The sequence below is a fragment of the Rhamphochromis longiceps genome, linkage group LG6 (assembly GCF_057381845.1).
Source record: "Rhamphochromis longiceps isolate RC_006_pf linkage group LG6, R_longiceps_female_GT1.1, whole genome shotgun sequence".
Taxonomy (NCBI): domain Eukaryota; kingdom Metazoa; phylum Chordata; class Actinopteri; order Cichliformes; family Cichlidae; genus Rhamphochromis; species Rhamphochromis longiceps.
Window position 1 is genome coordinate 33,277,376 of NC_140562.1, and position 19,622 is coordinate 33,296,997.

The window sequence follows — 19,622 nt, forward strand, 5'->3', positions numbered from 1 at the left end:
CGTTTAGAAGGAGGTTGTTCCTCTGGCACCAGTTCTCCAGATTCCTAATCTCCTTCAGGTAGGCCGTCTCGTTGTTATCAGAGATCAGGCCCACCACGACGGTGTCGTCAGCAAACTTGATGATGGTGGTGGAGCTGGTAGTGGCCACACAGTCATATGTGTACAAAGAGTACAGCAGGGGGCTCAGAACACACCCCCGGGGGGCTCCAGTGCTGAGAGTGGTGGAGGCTGAGACATGTCCGCCCATCCTTACTGCCTGTGGTCTGCCAGTTAGGAAGTTGGAGATCCACTGACACATAGATGAGCTGAGTCCCAGATGCTCCAGCTTGGTGGTGAGTGTGGAGGGAATTATGGTGTTAAATGCAGAGCTGTAGTCTATGAAGAGCATTTTAACATAATTCCCCTTCTAGTGTCCAAGTGAGTGAGTGATGTGTGGAGGAGATGAGAGATGGCATCGTCTGTGGAACGATTTGGACGGTAAGCGAACTGTAGTGGGTCCAGTGTGTCTGGTAGTGAAGAAATGATGAAGTCTCTGACCAGGCGTTCAAAGCACTTCATCACTACTGAGGTGAGGGCTACAGGGCGATAGTCATTGAGAGAAGCAGGGTGGGGTTTCTTCGGGACAGGAACAATGATGGACTCTTTGAAGCATGTGGGGATCACCGACTGAGATAAAGAGATGTTGAATATCTCAGTGAACACAGGAGCTAGCTGGTATGCGCAGTCTCTTATACGACCTGGGATGCAGTCTGGTCCTGCTGCTTTCCTGGTGTTCACTCTTTTGAAGGCTCTCCTTACTTCATGCTCGGAGATGAAGAGCACGTTTCCGGTGCTGGCAGTATCTTCCTGTCTGCAGCCATTAGCGCCGCTAGCACTAGCATCGTTGGAGTCCTTAGCTGCAGCCTCGAAGCGAGCATAGAAAGTGTTCAGCTTGTCTGCCAGAGTCACGGCCGCGTTCGTCATACCGGTTGTTGGTGCTTTATAGTCCGTTATTGTCCTTAGTCCCCGCCACAGGCTCCTAGAGTAACTCTGTTGGAGTTGTGACTCTAGTTTCCTCCCGTAGCGCTGCTTCGCCTCTTTCACCGCCCTCCGCACGTTATATGACGCGGCTTTGTACGGGTCCATGTCCCCCGTCGTGAGTCCCGTGTTGTAGGCAGCGGTGCGGGATCTCAGAGCGTCGCGGATGGTTTTATCCACCCACGGCTTCTGGTTGGGAAACGTTGTGATAGTCTTTGTCTTCACGGTATCATCCGCTAGTTTCCCGAAGAATCCCACAACCGCTTCCGTAAACACGTTGACATCATCATCGGAGCTGTTTCTGAACATGCCCCAGTCTGCGTCATCGAGTGCGCCTGTAACGCGGCCACCGATTGATCCGTCCAGCGCGCGACCTTCCTCTGAACCGGAACTGTGCTCCCATGTGTGGCCACTTCCCCTGATCATCCCTCATGTGTATTTAGTCTCTGGCTGTATCCCAATTCAGGGTCTGCAGCCTTAAAGGCCGCATTTTAAGGCCGATTACGTCACCGCGACGCGACGAAGGCTGTCCCAATTTGAAGGCTGCTCAAAATGCGGCCCTCAAATGCGTCCTTAATTTCCCTGAATTTTAAGGACGTGGCGGTGTAGACTTCGTGGCCCAATATATCCCAGAATGCATAGTGTGGATAATTTTGCTGAAAAAAACGGCGGATGAGGGGCGCCCGAAGAGTAAACTTTAAGTACTGAATATCATGTCACTTATTTATGTGCAAATGTTTAATAACGAAGAACATTAAAACATTACTGTTGGCCACATGTCGGCAAAGTTATGTGACATAAGTGATGTTTGTACTAACTTGGTTTTAAAGCCTTTACTTTAAAATATATGCCGTTCAATAGCTGAGCTTAATCTTACAGAGAATGATCAAAGCTCATGTAGAAAGAAACAAACAAATGAACAAAAGATTTTCTCCTTCATTTCTGTCAAACAAAGCTGTATGAAACGTTTCCAGCTGTTAGTATCATGGTTGCTAGGCAACCTGGGCAGCGCAACGGAGGCTAGACAGTCCCATTTCACAAGCCTCGCACTTCCGGCCTTAGCGGTCTTTAAGTACGCGGCCCTTGAGGATCGTTGAGGCTGCGTACTTTAAGGCTGCAGACCCTGAATTGGGATACAGCCTATGTGTTTCATGCAGTCTGTGTTGCGTCGTCTCTGTTCCCACCTCCATGTTTTCACGGTCAGTCTTTGCAGTTATCACCATAGTCTCTGAGTCTTCTTAGTTTGTCACAGTACTAGTTTTCCCAGTTTAGTTATAGTCTAGTTTAGTCACGCTATTCCTGCTGTGTTTGTACACTTTGTCTTCAGCCATAATAAAGGCTCACTTTCTGTTAAAGTTCACTCCCGTCTACTCACTTGTGTACGCACCTGGGTCCATCACACACACCACCACACGGCCTGTCTCCGCAGACCGTGACACCTAGGGTTTAAGTTTGAAAATCCTAGGTGACCATTTTCGCAAAATATTGTGTTTACAAGAGTTTCAGAAAACTTGACCTCTAACTTTGATGTTGACCTTGACGTCACTGATATTCAAGTCCATGATTTTTGCTATATTCACCTATGGTATGAATGTGAAATGTTGTCCTATGTTGGCTCTTTCCTGAGTTATTGTGTTCACAAACTTAAGTGTATGAGGTGCCGTAAGGGACATTATCATGGAGATAAGTATGTAGAACAGTGAGGTTGTTGTTTAAAAAAAAAAAAAAAATTTCCATTTATCCAACGCAAAAGGATTGATATTCTAAGTAGCCAGTAATCAACATAACACACAAACACCGTGCAGGGAGGAGTGGATGTATTGCATGCATACAGACTACCAAAGCACCACACCCCCCTCTTGCCCCTGCCTGTCTTTTAATTCTGGCTGTATTGTCTCTCTGTCTTGTTCTGTGTAAAAGGCACTCTATTTCTCAGGCACTGTTGGTGCTCTCTGTAATTTTTCAGTCTGTTTGACAACAAATGGGTTACACCCTCATCTGATGTAGCTCTCTAATGTACCCTTCAGCTCTTCTTTCTTTTTCCCTGTCATTTCCACATCCCTCTAGTCCACTCATTTGCTATCTCTTGATTTTGAAACACTTTTATTCATGCCCAAAATAGCTTCTTCAGTTGAAGTTGATGGTATTGTTTGTGTGTAGAAATAATTTATTTTTTAAAAACCTAATTCATCTGTGCTAATGCATGGTATTGCACACATGACAGGGAGCAGTTTTGTACTTTTGCATTATATAATTGAATGAAAGTTATGTACATACATACAGTTTTTACTTTTCTTTATTTTTGTCCCAACTAAGTCCTTATTCAGTCTGTTTATCAGTTCAAATAATTACTTATTTTTGTCTTCCTTCTGCTCCTCTTTCTCCTCCATGCCCTGCCTACTCACTCCCACTCTGCCTGTGGTCAGCTAATTTGAAACAAACATACCTGCCTGACTATTCATACTTACAGCCAGTTTAAAGTCACCAACTAGCAAAACACCTTTAGATTGTGACAGTTAGGCAGACTATGCAGGCACAGGGTGAACATACAAACTCCATACTTGCAGGCGATTGAAACCCAAAGCATTCTTGCTTTGATGCAACATTACTAACCATTGTTTTACAGTGTCACCCTGCAGTTATACTTTCCATATCCATGAGTTCATGAAGGTCCACTTGAGTATGACTGATGTAAAATTCATCACCATAAGGCTAACATGAAGCTTCGTGTGACTCTGTGTTCCTGCCATTTTTTTAATGACCATGCTGACTATGCATGCCTACGACAGGCTACAAAATATACTTAAAAAAAGTTTTATAACAATGACAATGTGTGCAATGAGTATACTTTTGCTCTTAAAAGGTTATAGTGATAATGGTGCCCTTTACTTAATAACATTTCAAAGTGTTCCTAAAATCCTGCCATCCACTATTCTTTAACAGCAGTAACTCCACTCACATAGTTTGCAAAACATGCAATGTGTGCTTTTACTCTATTATTTTTGCTTTGTCTTGAATTTTGGACCGACTTATCTGACATAGGAGCAGGACTAGGCTTGGCTATATTTGACTACAAATGATGCTCGTCTTTTTTTCTTTACACTTTTGAACCACACCTTAACCTTCCTCTCTTGTTCTCTCCATCCCCTGATGGTAAATGGCAGTGAATGAGAAGATGATTCAGAAAGGATCAGTATCATCTTATCCTTTCTGTTTCTTCCCACCCCTTTTCATGTTACCTTTTCTCACCTCTTTTTCTAATCTCCCACATTCACCAGACCGTGTAATTCCTTCAAAATGATGAGCGAGCAAGACCAGGTACACTATATTGAAAGGATTTGTCAACTGACGAATGGTACAGTGAAGCAGATGAAATTGTAGTGTGTCTCACTATGGAGCCAAAAAAAAAAAAAAAAAAAAAAAGCAAAAGCTGCTGCCTCAAAATGTGACAGAAACATAGTTTTGCTTTAACAAACCTATGCACAGAGGTTCATACATAGACTATACCCAAAATCCATGTACTCATGAATTACAAGAAGCATGCACATACCAAACACTTACACACATGCTGTGATATGGCAAACTCTGTCAAAAAAGGCAAGCTAAGTATAGAATTATGTCTTTTAAATAGATTTTTTTTTTTTTAACTTAAAGTTAAAGAAGAATGAGGGATTCCTCGCGAACATTTTCTTCCTGTGGGTTTGAGTTGTTTAAAGTACTTTTTTTGTCAGTGTTTTTCTTATGTGTTTGACTTTGACCAACTCCTTTTTTCACCTTTATTGGCTGATTCAGCTGAACAGGAAGTTGTTTCCTGACAAGGAAACTGACGGAAAAATTGGTACATTTCAAACCACTACAAGCAACCTGCTAGTACAGCGGTCCCCACCCTTTTTTTGCGCCACAGACCATTTAAGGCCAACAATATTTTCACGGACCGGCCTTTAAGGTGTCGCGGATAAATACAATAAAATAAAACGTGTACCGGTACCCCCCAAAAAGAGAATATTTAATCATAACACATGGGAAAAGACCCAGGGAAACAGAGTTAACAATATAAAAGATATAAAAATAACGATTAAAAAAGCGATAAACACCCTGAAAACCATAAATTTCAAACCCAAGCCTCAACACTTGCGGTACCAAACGACTCACAGAGCGGTACTAGTCCAGGGCCCGGGGGTTGGGGACCGCTGTGCTAGTAGCCTAAGTGAAGCAACCGCATTACTTAACAATATATTAGCTTCCTTGAACGTGAAACGCGGAATTCGGAAGGATGTCCTATTTCCCCTAAGCTTTTTATATTGGCACCTCAACTGTTGCCAATATACAAAAACTCAACACTATGAAAAAAGAATTCTAACAACATACAAGGAGTATCAATTTTTAATGAAAACTTCAAAATAAGTCAATTCGCAGATGATACATCTATTTTTTTTGAAAGATAAATCAGTGGTAGAAAAAACTCAATTTTCTCTAAAGCTTCTGGTTTATCTCTTAATACCAAAAAATGTGAACAACTCCCGATTCATACAAGCTCTGACTTCTCAATAGCTTCGGTTAGAGTTTAATGTAAAGTTAAATATTTAGGGCTGATAATATCTAAATGCCTAATTAGAAGAGATTGTAATATTTCTAACCGTATCATGGAGATGAAGAAATCACTTAGCCACTGGTTAACCAGAGACCTCACTATTTTGGCAGAAACATCGTATCTAAAGCTGAAGGCATCTCCAAATTGATTTATCCTTGTCACTCTCTATATATCTCCTCTAAAAACATTAATAAGGCTAACACAGTTATTTTCCAATTTTTGTGGAGGAATAAAACCTATTACATTGAAAGATCTCAGCTTGTTAAGGAATACAATAAAGGTGGCATCAAAGCGCCAGAATTTGAATCTATGGTTGGCACCCTCAGAATTAAATGGTTAAAATCTTGTCTGTCACAACCCTTGTTTAGTAAAATAGGAGGATTAGACTTTATTTTGAAATGTGATTTTGAGGTAAATAAAATCCCGATCAACATATCGAACTTTCCCAAAGAGACTTTGCAATGATATTGCACGAGTAAAACGATATTTACCCACAACTTCTCTCCTCATAATTCAACCTTATGGAATAATAGGGTAATAAAATGTAATCGAAAATCAATTTTCAAGAGCGACTGGTTTAACAAGAAGATTATATTCATAACAGATTTGTTGCATGAGAACGATGTCATTCTAAGTTACACAGACTTTTCAGAAGAATATTGTCTAAACTGTTCTCAAAGAGAATATAACTAATTTTGTAAACTGATCCCACTGCCTCTGCTTCATTTGATTAAAAACTTTATGATATACAATAACTTCTCATCAGTGCTTCCTAATTTATTGCTAGGACAATGTCAGCTGTTTGAAAAAATGCAATAATAAATGTATTAGTAGTTTCTTCAAATACAAAATATTTCATAGCTATGACAGAATGGTTACATAACATGGTTCTAATTTAGTTATTTCAGATACACTCGATAAAGCAAACTCGAAATGTATGAAATGGCCTATTCTACCTAAAGTTAAAGAAACACACTTTAAAGTCATAAACAAAATTAATCCTGTGGCAGAATTTCTAAAAAAGAGATTTGGCTTTGAGGTGGATCCGTGTTCTTTTTGCACTGATGAAAATGAAACCCTAGAACATCTTTTTTTTCTATGCCCTATCACACAATGCTTTTGGTGTGACTTAAAAATGGATTTCCCTAAAAATTAATGATGTGCCACCATTTGAATTACATCATATAATTTTTTTTATATGGATCATCTAGCATTGGGTGTCTCAGACATTCTTAACATCATCATACTTTTGAGTAAATATCACATCCATTGTGCTATATGGAGGAACACTAAGCCTTCTCTCCCTGGTTTTATTAACGATTTTAAGATATTTTCTTCTTCGCTAAAAAAGACAAAAAGCAAATATGCCAAAAAAAATTAACCAGGATATTGCCCGTCTCCTGCTATTCTAAATTTTGACTTATGCTGAAGCTAATATATTGTTAAGTAATGCAGCTGCTTCACTTAGGCTACTAGCAGGTTGCGGAGTAGACATCTGTGTAGTGGTTTGTTTGAAATCTACCACTTTTTCCTTCAGTTTCCTTGTCAGGAAACAACTTCCTGTTCAACTGAAATGCCTTGGTTTTCAGTGGAGTGTGTGAGAGGGTTTCAGTGTGAGAGTGTTTCAGTAGTGTGTATGAGAGATAAAATTTCAATAGTGTGTGTGAGAGCGTTTCAGTAATAATGTCCCTTACAGCACCTCATACACACACGCACTCGGCTTGCAGACACAAACATAATTTCTCAGATTCCTCCCTTTCTTCTATATGGCCATTTCACTTTCATTGTTCTGATCCTACTCTCCTCCAAGTTCATAGTTTTTTTCCATTTTCCTTCCATATTTTTATTTTAATTTCACACTTCAGTGGAGAAACCTAAATGATGACCTGCAAAGCTATATCTGGAAATACTGTGTGAGTAAGTATTTGCACACATATTGATAATAAGTGGCAATTCTCTAAAACACAGCAACTATATGAAAGAAAGGATGGTTGAGTCAAATTCCTTGTTTATGTGCACAAACTTTGTCAAATATAGATTACTCTAATTCCGGCTGATAGCTAGGTTAAACAAAAAGACCTGAAAGGAAGACAACATGAAAGGAAGAAAGCGCAGAAAAATGGGGGCGATCGTGGCGAGTTGGCAGTTTGTCTTTAATCGAAAGGTTGCCGGTTCGAGCCCCGGCTCGCACAGTCTCTGTCTTTGTGTCCTTGGGCAAGACACTTCACCCGTTGTCTACTGGTGGTGGTCAGAGGGCCCGGTGGCGGCAGTGTCCGGCAGCCTTGCCTCTGTCAGTGCGCCCCAGGGTGGCTGTAGTTACAATGTAGCTTACCATCACCAGTGTGTGAATGTGTGCGTGAATGGGTGGATGACTGAACATGTAAAGTGCTTTGAGGTCCTTAGGGACTAGTAAAGCGCTATATAAATACAGGCCATTTACCAATGAGAGAAAACAAGCAAGAAAGAATTACGGTAAAGAAAAAGTCTTTTGGCCAACACCTCTCTCTTTCCCACTCTGCTTGGCCCAAGATGACTCTGAGATGCCTCTAGGGTGATATTAACACAAAATGACTCTTCCCAGCTGTCCAGTAACATACGCACACACACGCACGCACGCACGCACGCACACACACACACACACACACTGTCCCATGTCTGACCCGTTAGCAGGTGGTAATGGCACAGAGTCTATTTTACTTGAGGCCAATAATCTTACAGATGTTTTTATCACTGATCTAATATATTTTCACTTACAACCTGGTAAAAAAGATTAAACTTATACCTTAAAATACAGCTTTTAAGGTAAAAACATAGCTAAGTTCGATCGATTGAAGGACAGAAGACAGTACAAAGCCAAATAGAAACAAAACAACTAAAATTAAACCATATATATACATTTATATGCACTGGCAGGGCAGAAAGAAATGTAACTCATACCACTTGTCCATTCTGTGGATTTTTGTGGGCATAAGGAGGACCTCTGATGTGATTCCACATCTGACCAGATGTCATTGCAAACACCACACACTAGAGAGAGATAAAATAACAGATGAGAGAGTCAAGCATAGATAAGTAACTTTTCCATTACATAAAACATGACATCATATTTTTGTTAAAATGGGGAGAAAACTACACCCCTAATCTCATTTCACACAACGTCCCTGACATGTAAAAGTAGATAAATATGGAAAAACAAATATTTCACTCCAACCTAATGTTGGTGTATATGTATCATACCAGTGCAGCCATGGCCCATCCAGTCTTGTTGTATATAAATTCCAAGTTGTTCCTCCTCAAATACAGCAATCCTCCAACTAGAGATACTAAGAGCGCCAAAGCAATAGTTCCTGAATAATTAGGAGGACGGAAGACCCGAATCTGAAAAGCCAGAAAGAAAGTGAGATGAAAGTGAATAACATGGTAACATGTTGCAGTTGCTGTATGACTTTAATTTTGTAGTAGTCTGTATGTAAAATTATATTCTATATCTGATGTAAAGCAAAAATTTCCTATGATTTCTTACACATTCAAGATAAAACTCAGTGAGTGGATGAAAGTAACATTATGTACTCAGTGTTTTTTATATTTGAAATTTTTGAGGGTTTTTTATTGAAGGAGAAGCAAATATAAAGCTGATTTAAAATGTCAAATCATTTTCTGAACTAATACTAATGTGAGCAGAAAAGGGTCCTTGAAACTGTCAAATAATTCCATAATTTCAAATAATTTACTTCCAGTACTAAAATATGAATTTTACATATAAATTAAAAACTCCTTGCAGTTAATTTCTGTGACAGAGACATAAAAAGAAATTTAAGAGAGCCACAACACAGCAAGCACAATTACTCCATCTAGAACAAAGACCATGAATCTGTTTCTGACAGAATACTCTTCCTCCACATAATCACACACTACTTTGTGAATTAAAACTACATTATTAATTATATAAAATAATAATAATAATAACTTGTGACATTATACTGGGGTACATACTCAGTTCCATTAAACTCAGTAATATTTGAGGATGTGATCAACCAAGGCCAATAAAATTAGTCTATGAAATTCTCTGCAATATGTTTTTTTTCTTCTATTTTCAGTGTCTTTCTTCTTGAGGATATTTCAGTGCGACTATAATACCAAACATTGTTATTCCAACAGATCAAGATGTTCTAAAAGATAAATGTGTAACTGGTGACAATTTTATTTGAGGTGATTGGTGTTGTGATTTGGTGTTATATAAATACAATTGAACTGGCTTGAAATTATTATATTGCAAATGAGAATGTGTTGACACTCTACAGCTATTAAAAGTTTGCCCTACAAATTTGCCATGTACCAGGCTGCAAATGCTTGACTATGTATGCATAAAGAGGAAAAAACATTTTTTTTCCTGTTTATTTTAACATGGTTCTACTACACCCACACTAGAATCTTGATGAAAGGTTGAAGGAAAAAGCAAGAATAACTTATTGTTGTATTCCATCCATTCAACTTTCATTTCCAGAATACAGTGCACACATGACACTAAATGTCAAAGTCAAAGGACACTGATGTATGAATTATTAAAGCAAAAAAAATGTAGCTAGGTCAAGGGATGAATCAGTCTCGTGTCTACACATAAACAGCTTTGTTACTAGCAGTCGTCACAAAAATACATAATTTGTTTCCATTTATTTAGTTGAATCTAAGAAAAACGTAAAAGTTAAAGTATGGCAGGCATACAATTTTTGCAACAAAAAGGTGATTCCCAAAGCTATTAACTATAAGCTTGGCATATCTCAGCATGGTGTGCAGTATGTGCTTAAAACATAAAAAACAAAGCAAAACAAACAAAAAAACCCAACAGCTGATGAGCAGAATCTGAAATTCCTGCCCTTACAAGGAGAGGGAATGCAAACAGCAAAGACACAGGACTTAAGAAATGCATCTGACCTTTGAAGTTTGCTAAACAGGAAATAACCTGAATCGAAAGGTGGCCAACAAGAAGCCTTTCTTAAGTAAGGAAGGGGAAAAGGGAGACTGAGGTATGTCAAATTACACAAGAAATAAATTGAAAAAAAATATTGACAATAGGCCAAGGCCTTATGGAGCGATGACTCCAAATATGAAAGTATTGGTTCATTGTCATCAACATGTGTAGAGGAGATCATCGGGCCAGAGGTACAACAGTGAGTGTCTACAGTCACTATAGACAAAACACTGTGGATAATCTGTCATGGTTTGCATCAAACTGAATTTCACTCAGTTGTGATGGTGACCTTGTCAAAATCGATTTAATTACGAACACAGAAAAGAACCATTAGAGTTTGATCCACCGTGTAGATGCATCTGGAAAAGTATCAACTATATTTTTGGTATGTTATAGCAACTGCCTTATTTTTCAGCATGACAATGAGCCAAACATACTGCCAACAAATTTTATTTTATTGGCAGTTAAAGAAAATCATCACCATGACGGAGAATGGAACAAAAAGAAGCCAACAAACAAAAAAGTGCCTTCGAATGTCCTTTAAGAAGTCTGGACGTATTTATAAAGTAGTATTTATAAATGGAGAAGGCTGGAAGTATTTATAAAGAGTCCTTTAAGAAATTACAAAGAAGCTTTCCTAAGACTCCAGGTTGTGTTTAAGAATAGAGATAGTCATACAAAATAATGACTTTCAAGCTCATTAGAACTGCATATGCAATTTTTTCCTTACATAGTTCACCTCTATCTATATGTTACAATCAAACTCTTATTCCCCATTTTCCTAACAAAATATAAAGAAATGAAAGGAGATTGAAGACTTTTGCACATTACTGTAGGCTTCTAGAATATCCATCTGCTAGTCAAGGAAACTGCCAAGGAAAAATTATAAGTAACTTGTGCAAGCAGGTTACAAGCATATTTTTTGCTGGAATTGAAAACTGAAGGTTGAATTGAAAACCATAGAGAGAGAGAGAGAGAGAGAGAGAGAGAAAACAACCTGGGTCAAAAACACCTCAGCATTACACAGTAATAGCCAATTTGAAGGAAAGCGTTGTCGGGGATGCATCCACTGAAGACAAAACACTTAGTCACATAGAAAAGTGTTGTATGAATTTATGAGTGAATGAGACTTGTAGCAGAAAGTGTTTTGAGTATATAAATACCAGTCCATTTATCGAAAAGGTCAATAAACTGCAATACACGGGATTTCAACAGTTCTAACCATATCTACAAAAACTATTGTGGGTGTATCTACACAGGTTTCTTCATCATTTCTCACAAACACGTGAATGTTTCTGCAACTGCACAAAACTGAATAAATGTTTTGATTATAAAGTACCTGAACATCTGTGCGGTCCGCAATCCACTTGGCAAGCTGTTCTGAGGCAAAGCCAATCCTTTGCAGATCAAATGTATCAGCCCTTTTTGGCTTTCCCTTTGCTGGGAAATGCATAAAGGTTGGGGCGCTGTTCATGTTCAACTAAGAGAAAGAGAACACACAATGAAGAAGATATTAAGTTAATGAATCATTAAATACACAAGGGCAAAATATTATCCTAAATCATAACATATTAGCAGACTGGTGGCATAGGCTTGAATTTGTTTTCATTGCTGGCATTTCCTCCAAATACTTCTATCATGTGGGATGATGTAGCATTTTTCACTTCCTCAGCTTTATTTTGTTATGAAGTTCGGCAAATAAAAATGCATATGTTGTCATTTAAATGTGGACACAGTAGTATTTCCAGCACAAACAGTTTCATGAATGAGTCATCATTAAGGTGACACAAACAACAAAACATTAGCCAAAACTTTCAGTGAAGATATCCTTACTGCCAGAGAGCATCAGAGAGCAAAGCTGCACTCACTCTGCTTTTGTATCAGTACCATTTCACAGGAGCCAAATTCTAAAGTGCTGCTGTCAGGTAAATACTGCATTTAAACTTCAACTTTTTGCTGAAGTTTCAAATCCTGTCTAGACTTTGCACCCAAGACATTTGAGACTGTTGTTAAAATTTATGAGAACTGTCAAGGAAAAAGTTAGTTATGTTTTATTATGTGAAACCTTTCAACTGCCAAAATGATCAAACAAATTTGACTATCTTTACAGTTATGCTATGTAACTTCAAGGACTTTAACCCTTTAAGACCTACCATAGAACCAAGTCCGCCAGAGCTTATATTATATTTTTACATGGTGTGGTGCCATTTTTGGGAGCATTTCAAGTTGCTATACATCAATACAACAATTATAGCCCAGATTTTAATAATTTATTATTCATTAAGTGCATAGTAATTATATAAATTGCAAAAAAGTGCAATAAACTACAAAAAAATTGAAAATCGTTTTGGCTTTTTTAACATATATTTCTAGTTAGAGAAATTTAAGAGGCTTATCCCTAAAAACTGTTAATACAAAAAAGTTGCACAAACTAGTTTCCCACCACAGGATATTTATTTTGAGTGTCTTCATAGTTTTATTTTTGAAATACACCAATTTTTATACACTGCAGGAAAAACGAAAATAAATATTATACTGCAAATTTGCAAAAAAGCAGCATATGCATCAAAATAAACTATTTCCAGCAGTGCAATATGAGTCCTAAGCATCCCAGAAACGACACAGAAAGTCATAAAGTCAAAGATAACTTTTAAAAACACCAGTATAGGCCCTGAGGCCCTGATGGTTAAAAAAAAAAAAAACTACATTTCCGCGAAAATGACGTCACTTCCGGTTTCGGGCAGGTAATGGCGGACATGCAAAAGTTCGTGCTGACATCTATTCCAACGTAGGAAGTGTGATGAACAGCTGATCGGATCGGCAAAGCGTGTTTCTGGAATATTATGTTTTTGTTGCTGCAAGTGCTTTTTATGCAGTTTTTGCAAAGCTATATGTGGAAGGAAACTTTGACCTAGGACAAGCTGATGGCATAAGATGTAAGTACAACTCCTCCGGTTTCATATGCAAAAAAAATTATTGCGCTAACTCACGTGGTTGCAGAGCTACCGGGATTTAAAAATAGTTACGCAAAACAGAGCGTACCCGCTCAGACCGGCTTTAAAGGGTTAAGGAAAGTCCAAAAATCAGGTCAGGACCCTGCACCATGCTAAAACTCAATACTAAACAACAAAATACAAGACAGAGGACAAGAAGCAACCATTAAAACAATATAAGAGAAGGAAAAATATACCGAAATAGTAAGCAGAAAAGAACAAAAACAAAAGTAGTAAAAGCAAAAAAAATCTTAGCACTTAAAATGTTTTTTTCTGGATTATTGTTAATCTAAATCATGATAAAAGAAAGAAAAGAACTAAAAACAGGCTTTATATCAATATGCATCTATTGAAAGTTCTAAGAGTATCTTATAATAACAAAACAAAAAAACCCCCCCAAAAAACAAAAATGACAGCTATTTTTTTGACGCCTCTTTTCTGAGTTTTAAATATCTGGTAAAACAAAAACAAAGAAGGAACCAGTGGAGGAATAACAAGTACTAACAAACAATCTAGTTCTATCCTCAATCCAACAGATGCATGAACACACATCAAATTATCATTATTTTTAGTGCAACTTTAGGTAGTGAGTATGACAATCTAAAGACTGCAGTGGGTTTAAGCGAACCAGTTGAAAATGGTTACCTGCTGGAAAACATCAGCTCCCTCATCATAGTCCACTACCGTGAAGAATAGCTTGTTGGAGAAAGCAGATGAGTACCGCCATGAGTTTGCCAGGACCTGGTACTCCTCATTTGCCTGCCTACAAAATAAACAGGACAGACAGAAGAGATATATATTAATTTACTATTGTAAAATGCAACAGTATTACATTCACAAAACACAAGCATGTGCAAAAACATTTTCCATCAGTGCTATGCTCAAAAACAATCATTCTTTTGTGTACTTAAATTCCAAAACTTAAAGAGCCTAGTTAAAATTAGTATGTAGTATGAAACTGGGACAGAGCTTAAGAGTGATGTGGGAGTGAGGACTCCAGTGATTAGCCATCGTTTTCACTGCCCGATAGTCCTCTTAAAGCAGACACTCAGGTCACCATCTAACATCCATCTTACATTCTCTCCTTGCTCTCTTTTTCTAATGATGTCACACTAATGTTAATAAGAGAATGCTTGGAACAAGGAAAGACAGAGAAAGTGAAGACAAAAGACAAAAGGAGTGACATTAATGTATACATCTGTTAATTATACAGTATAAGTTTTATATAGTAGTTTATATAGTTTTATATAGTACGTATTATATAAGTTCCCTAGTTTGTTGTTAGATTAAAAACACATACAAACAAACATTTAGAATTTAGATATTTTGAATGAAAGGACTTTGTATTTATGGTGTGTATGAAACTGTAAATTGCAGAATCTGGTTTGGCAATGATTTATTGAGTTACTGTCATGCAATTTCAGCAAAGATAATTTTATACGAACGTCAAAAACAGAAACAATAATTTTTTGTGTTGCGTTACTTTCATACACTGAGTCCATTCACTCTGTCTGCCTGCTGTGTGGTACTGACATGGCTGACGAATAACTTATCTAATCAAGTGACTGATGACGTAGAAGAGTGGCTGATTAAAGAAACCAGCCAGGTCAAGATAGAGAAGGTCAGTGATGATTTCATCAGCTGGCTGGATGCCCCTTTGGACACAACGATATGGTCAGCTACCTGGTTTTTACTACATAGCAAAGAGGAGCTGGCTAGGTTTACCATACAAAATGAAGCAGTTACAGACTAAATTTGTATGTAATTTTTACTACATTTTCAGATTAAGCTTGTTATTTGTGTAAGCATTCACTATTTGAGTTCTCAAACTGAAAATTCCTAAAAATTGTAATAGCCACTATTTTTAATATAAATTAGTATGACTGAAAAAAAAAATACCATCAAAAACCATCATCACAACCAACCATCAGACAAGCAAGAAATAATTAAGTAATATGCAGCAGACTGCAGTATCACACGTAACACCACATTTTGGGTTCTCTGACAAGAAGCTTTCATAACCATGGACAGCTCTAGAGCTGTCTCAATTATGAACTCCAGTGCCATGATAAGAACTGTCCATGGTGCTGAAATACAATTTAACACTTGTCAGGGCGTTAAAGTTGTAGATTCACATAAGAACAAATTTTCATTAAAAATAGAATGAGAGAAATAATTACTTCAGCCACTGCTGAATTTTAATTTTTCTCACTTGCAAAGAAATGAACAGTGTCTAATTTTCATGGTAGTTTCATTCGGATGGAGAGAGATAATATCTACCTGCCCCCCAAAACAAAACAAAAAAGCAAAATATATGACATAAAAGTTATAAATAAATATTTTTTTTGTTATTGAGTGAAATAAGTATTTGATCCAACCCAACCAGAATTCTTAATCAAGGTTTTTAGACAAAACTGGTGTTTTTTTTCTATTGATTAAGCACTGCTTCCAGCCAAGAGTGATACCATATATGCCCTATAGCTGCAGAAAAGGCTAACATTGTTATCTTTTTACAAAAAAAAAAAAACAAAACCAGATAAACATAAGAGGTTTTTGGACAAAGTGTGTGTTCTCCATTCTTTAAGCACCGGCACCGTTTCAAAAGTACCGGTTTGGTACTGGTATCGGATAAAACCTAAACGATACCCATCCCTACTCATTATGCGTATAAAACATAGCTTTACACAGAATCAATTTCTTCCATTCCAACCTCTCCACCATCACGGACAAGACAAGAAAAAAAAAAACTGTTGAAGAACCTCAGATTAGATTAGAGAGACAGTAATCTTAGAGAGAGTAATCTAATTTGTTATACAGGTACTTGACCTTGCTGTGTTGTACCTCATTCTGCTGCAAATGTGATACAGGTTGGATTTTTTTTTAAGTAGTAATTACAATTTAAGATTGCAGTTGGAGTTTTGTCTGTTGTTGTTGTTGTTGTTGTTGTTATTTTTTTTAAATCTCCCTGTGCATTTAATGCTTCTAGTATATAAGTGGCTATGGGACTTGTTCTGTGGACAGTATTCATTTCCTTTTGGTAGTACAGAAGAAAAGAACATGAGTTTAAAGGACTTTTTCACTGTAGCCCACTGAGAAAACTCACAGGAGGGCATGACATCTTGGGCAATAGCGGGAAGGACAAAGGAATAGCTGTTACAGTAAGAGCTATGGCACATTGTGTCCTACAGTAGGTGTACTGCGCGTGTACGTGTATATACCTGCAGACAGAACATTGCCTTTGAGGCTGTAGGGCAGTGAACATGACGATGACAGAGTAGTTTCTGGGTGGGGCCTTGACAAAACGACGGAACTTGTCCCCATTCATCCGGATAACTGAACGCCGAGAAGACCACTCCATCATCTGGTCAACTTTCTCTGACAGCAGGTTCTGAACACCCAGAAAAAGAAAGAGGTGGAAATAATACATCCCATTAGGATTTTATAGGAAAAAGAAGAACAATGCAATCATAGTTAAGTAACAATTCAGGGAAATAAGACCGTAGTATGTATGATCCTGCTTCCTTACATTTTATCTTAAAAAACGGCAATGTTTCTTCCAGCCTTTTCTCCTCATGTGAAACATGTATACTCTGACTGAAAGTCCAAGGGTGACTCAGTGGTGGGTGGTAGAAGACTTAAATAAAAATAGGTTTGACTACTGGCCTATAAATATTAATAGGGTACAAACTAATTTCCCCCCGAAAATTAGGGCTGTCAGCGGTAATGCGGCGTTAACGTGGTCATCACAATTAACGCAATTTAAATTTTTTACGCGCTCAACCCATCTGGAGTGCAGAATGAACAAACTTCGGACAAACTGCCCGACAGGGGCATTTCAGGGATTTCGACTCCAGATGGGTTAATTGTTAATCGCGTTAGTCGTGATGACGGCGCATTGACGATGACAGCACTAAAAAAAAAATATAAAGTTGCCAATGTGAGATTTCTTTGCCTTTAAACCAGATGAAAGAGGTAGAGAGGAAAGAGGCAAAGAGGTGTGCCGCTTGTGCAGACGTATAGTGCGAGCAAAGTACTCAAACACGACTAACTTGCATGAGCATGTACGTGTCCACCATCCGGCTGAGTATGCAGCTATCACCACCTTCTGCAGCTCCATCAACAAGCATTTGGGCGGACTCTGAGGAGGGTGCATTTGCTCGCAGATGAAAGAGGATGCTGTTAAAACAGCGCTATTATTATTATTATTTTTTTCTGTTGATGCTTCTATTAGCTCCATCGTTATTAGCAAACTTACTCATGGGCAAATAAATAAATAAATCATCCCTGTAAAAACAATTGACGATGGGCTCAGCCTATCGTCGATAGTCGATATATTCGTCCAGTTGCCCAAGCCTAGTTTACGATCATGCTTTCTAATTCTCACTGTCAGTTTTTAGAAGCCATCATATGCACGCATCTCTGGTATTGGCAGAGGGACATTTAATTCAGGGTTGAAGCATGGCAGAGATCAGCGGCAAGCATTCTGTCATCACATATTACATATGTAGATTAACTTTTCATCTTACTGTCTCCATTACTCTCTCCCCAAATTTGGTAGCATTGGATCAAGTAGACAGTAACTAAATAATTTAGCATTGCACTTCACTCCAGCTACTAATTGGGCACAAAATCTTTTTTGCTCACTCTTACATGTACGTACACACACACACACACACACACACACACACACACACACCAGGTCATAGACTTGGCTGAAGAAAGCAGAGCTGTTGTCTAAATCTCTCCAGTAAACTGCCTGGGGATAAGATTGACAGAGACAAACAAAAACTAAAAGGAGGAAGAGGAAGAGAGTGAGGCAGAAATAGGCAATACACACAGCTGCTGACATGTGTTTCTGCAGTATTGCTTGTGTGTTTTAGACAACACGCACACACACACTCCTATATATACATGGCCCAGGAGAGCCATGTATAATGAGGAAGGAGATTCCCAAGGGAACACGAAAAGGCAACAATAAGTACTACACAAAAACACAAATGTATACACAATAGTGTGAATGTCCACATGAGGTACAAAGTGGTTTCTATACACCTCTGCTTTTCTGCCTTTGATTTATGTACCTTGTTGCTGCCCGTGTGCATTCACCCCCAAAAGGAGAACTGTCAGTCCTGGATGCCAATCATACTGCAGTAATGATGCACTGTCTAACATTTGTTTTACACACACACACACACACACACACACACACACACACACACACACACACACACACACACACACAGAAAAGATTCAGAAGTACTATGTGAGTATAGATAAGATTGCACACTATTTTTTCAGGACCATTACAGAGTAGCTAGTTTAAAAAACTACAAAAAAAAAAAAAAAAAAACACTTTTACTTGTGCCAATTTTCAGGTATGAGCTGCTGTATGGAGGTCTAAAATGAGGGGCTGAATCAGCAAGGAAACACAAAAGTTATTGAGACAATATAAAAGCAAGCCACAAAACATACATTTATATTTAAATTTAGATTTTGCACTGTACTACATTATTTTCTGACAACTAATTGGCATAAAACTGCATAATTACATTATCACACCATTTTGAGAGTGAAATTATGGGTCTTATGGCATGTATGATTAGCCTTACTGAAATTATTTTACAGCTGCACTGCTACCAGTATTAATGTTTTACAGCTCTACTAAACTAGCAATTTAAAGTAGTTTAATTTAGCTTGAAAGCATTTCTCAACTTGTCCAGTCCCACAGTTAAAATTCAATCAAGTAAAATAATTGCGTGGGCAAATAAGAGACTTATTAAGCTATATATGCGATTAACTGCACTCCAACGTTCCTGGTTATTTTCTTTGTGAATGTGTTTGAAAGTGAAGATTTTTTTTGACAATGCAAAAGACTGTCATTAAATGTCAAATTTAGTCATTGTGTATGACGTGTAAGGTCAGATAGGATGACTCTTCAAAGACATGATGATGACAACAGCATACCCCTATACTGTGGTATGATAATGGGGCAAAGAAATGAAATGTTCCTAATAGCCAAGTGTTGGAGTGATATTTCACGATTGTCATTTGT

The 19,622-nt window shown here is 38.0% G+C and overlaps 1 protein-coding gene across 1 annotated transcript in view; it reads right to left on the reverse strand.

Annotated features, from left to right (window-relative positions):
* Positions 1-19,622, reverse strand: part of LOC146668402 (dolichyl-diphosphooligosaccharide--protein glycosyltransferase subunit TUSC3) — an 85,670-nt gene that overhangs the window by 23,817 nt on the left and 42,231 nt on the right. Inside the window, exons 2-6 of the mRNA XM_085410304.1 lie at positions 16,789-16,958; positions 14,216-14,333; positions 11,917-12,057; positions 8,846-8,986; positions 8,546-8,635 (exon numbers count right to left, since the gene is read on the reverse strand). Of these exons, the coding sequence (XP_085266430.1) occupies positions 8,546-8,635; positions 8,846-8,986; positions 11,917-12,057; positions 14,216-14,333; positions 16,789-16,958 (660 nt within the window). The remainder of the gene's footprint in view (positions 1-8,545; positions 8,636-8,845; positions 8,987-11,916; positions 12,058-14,215; positions 14,334-16,788; positions 16,959-19,622) is intronic.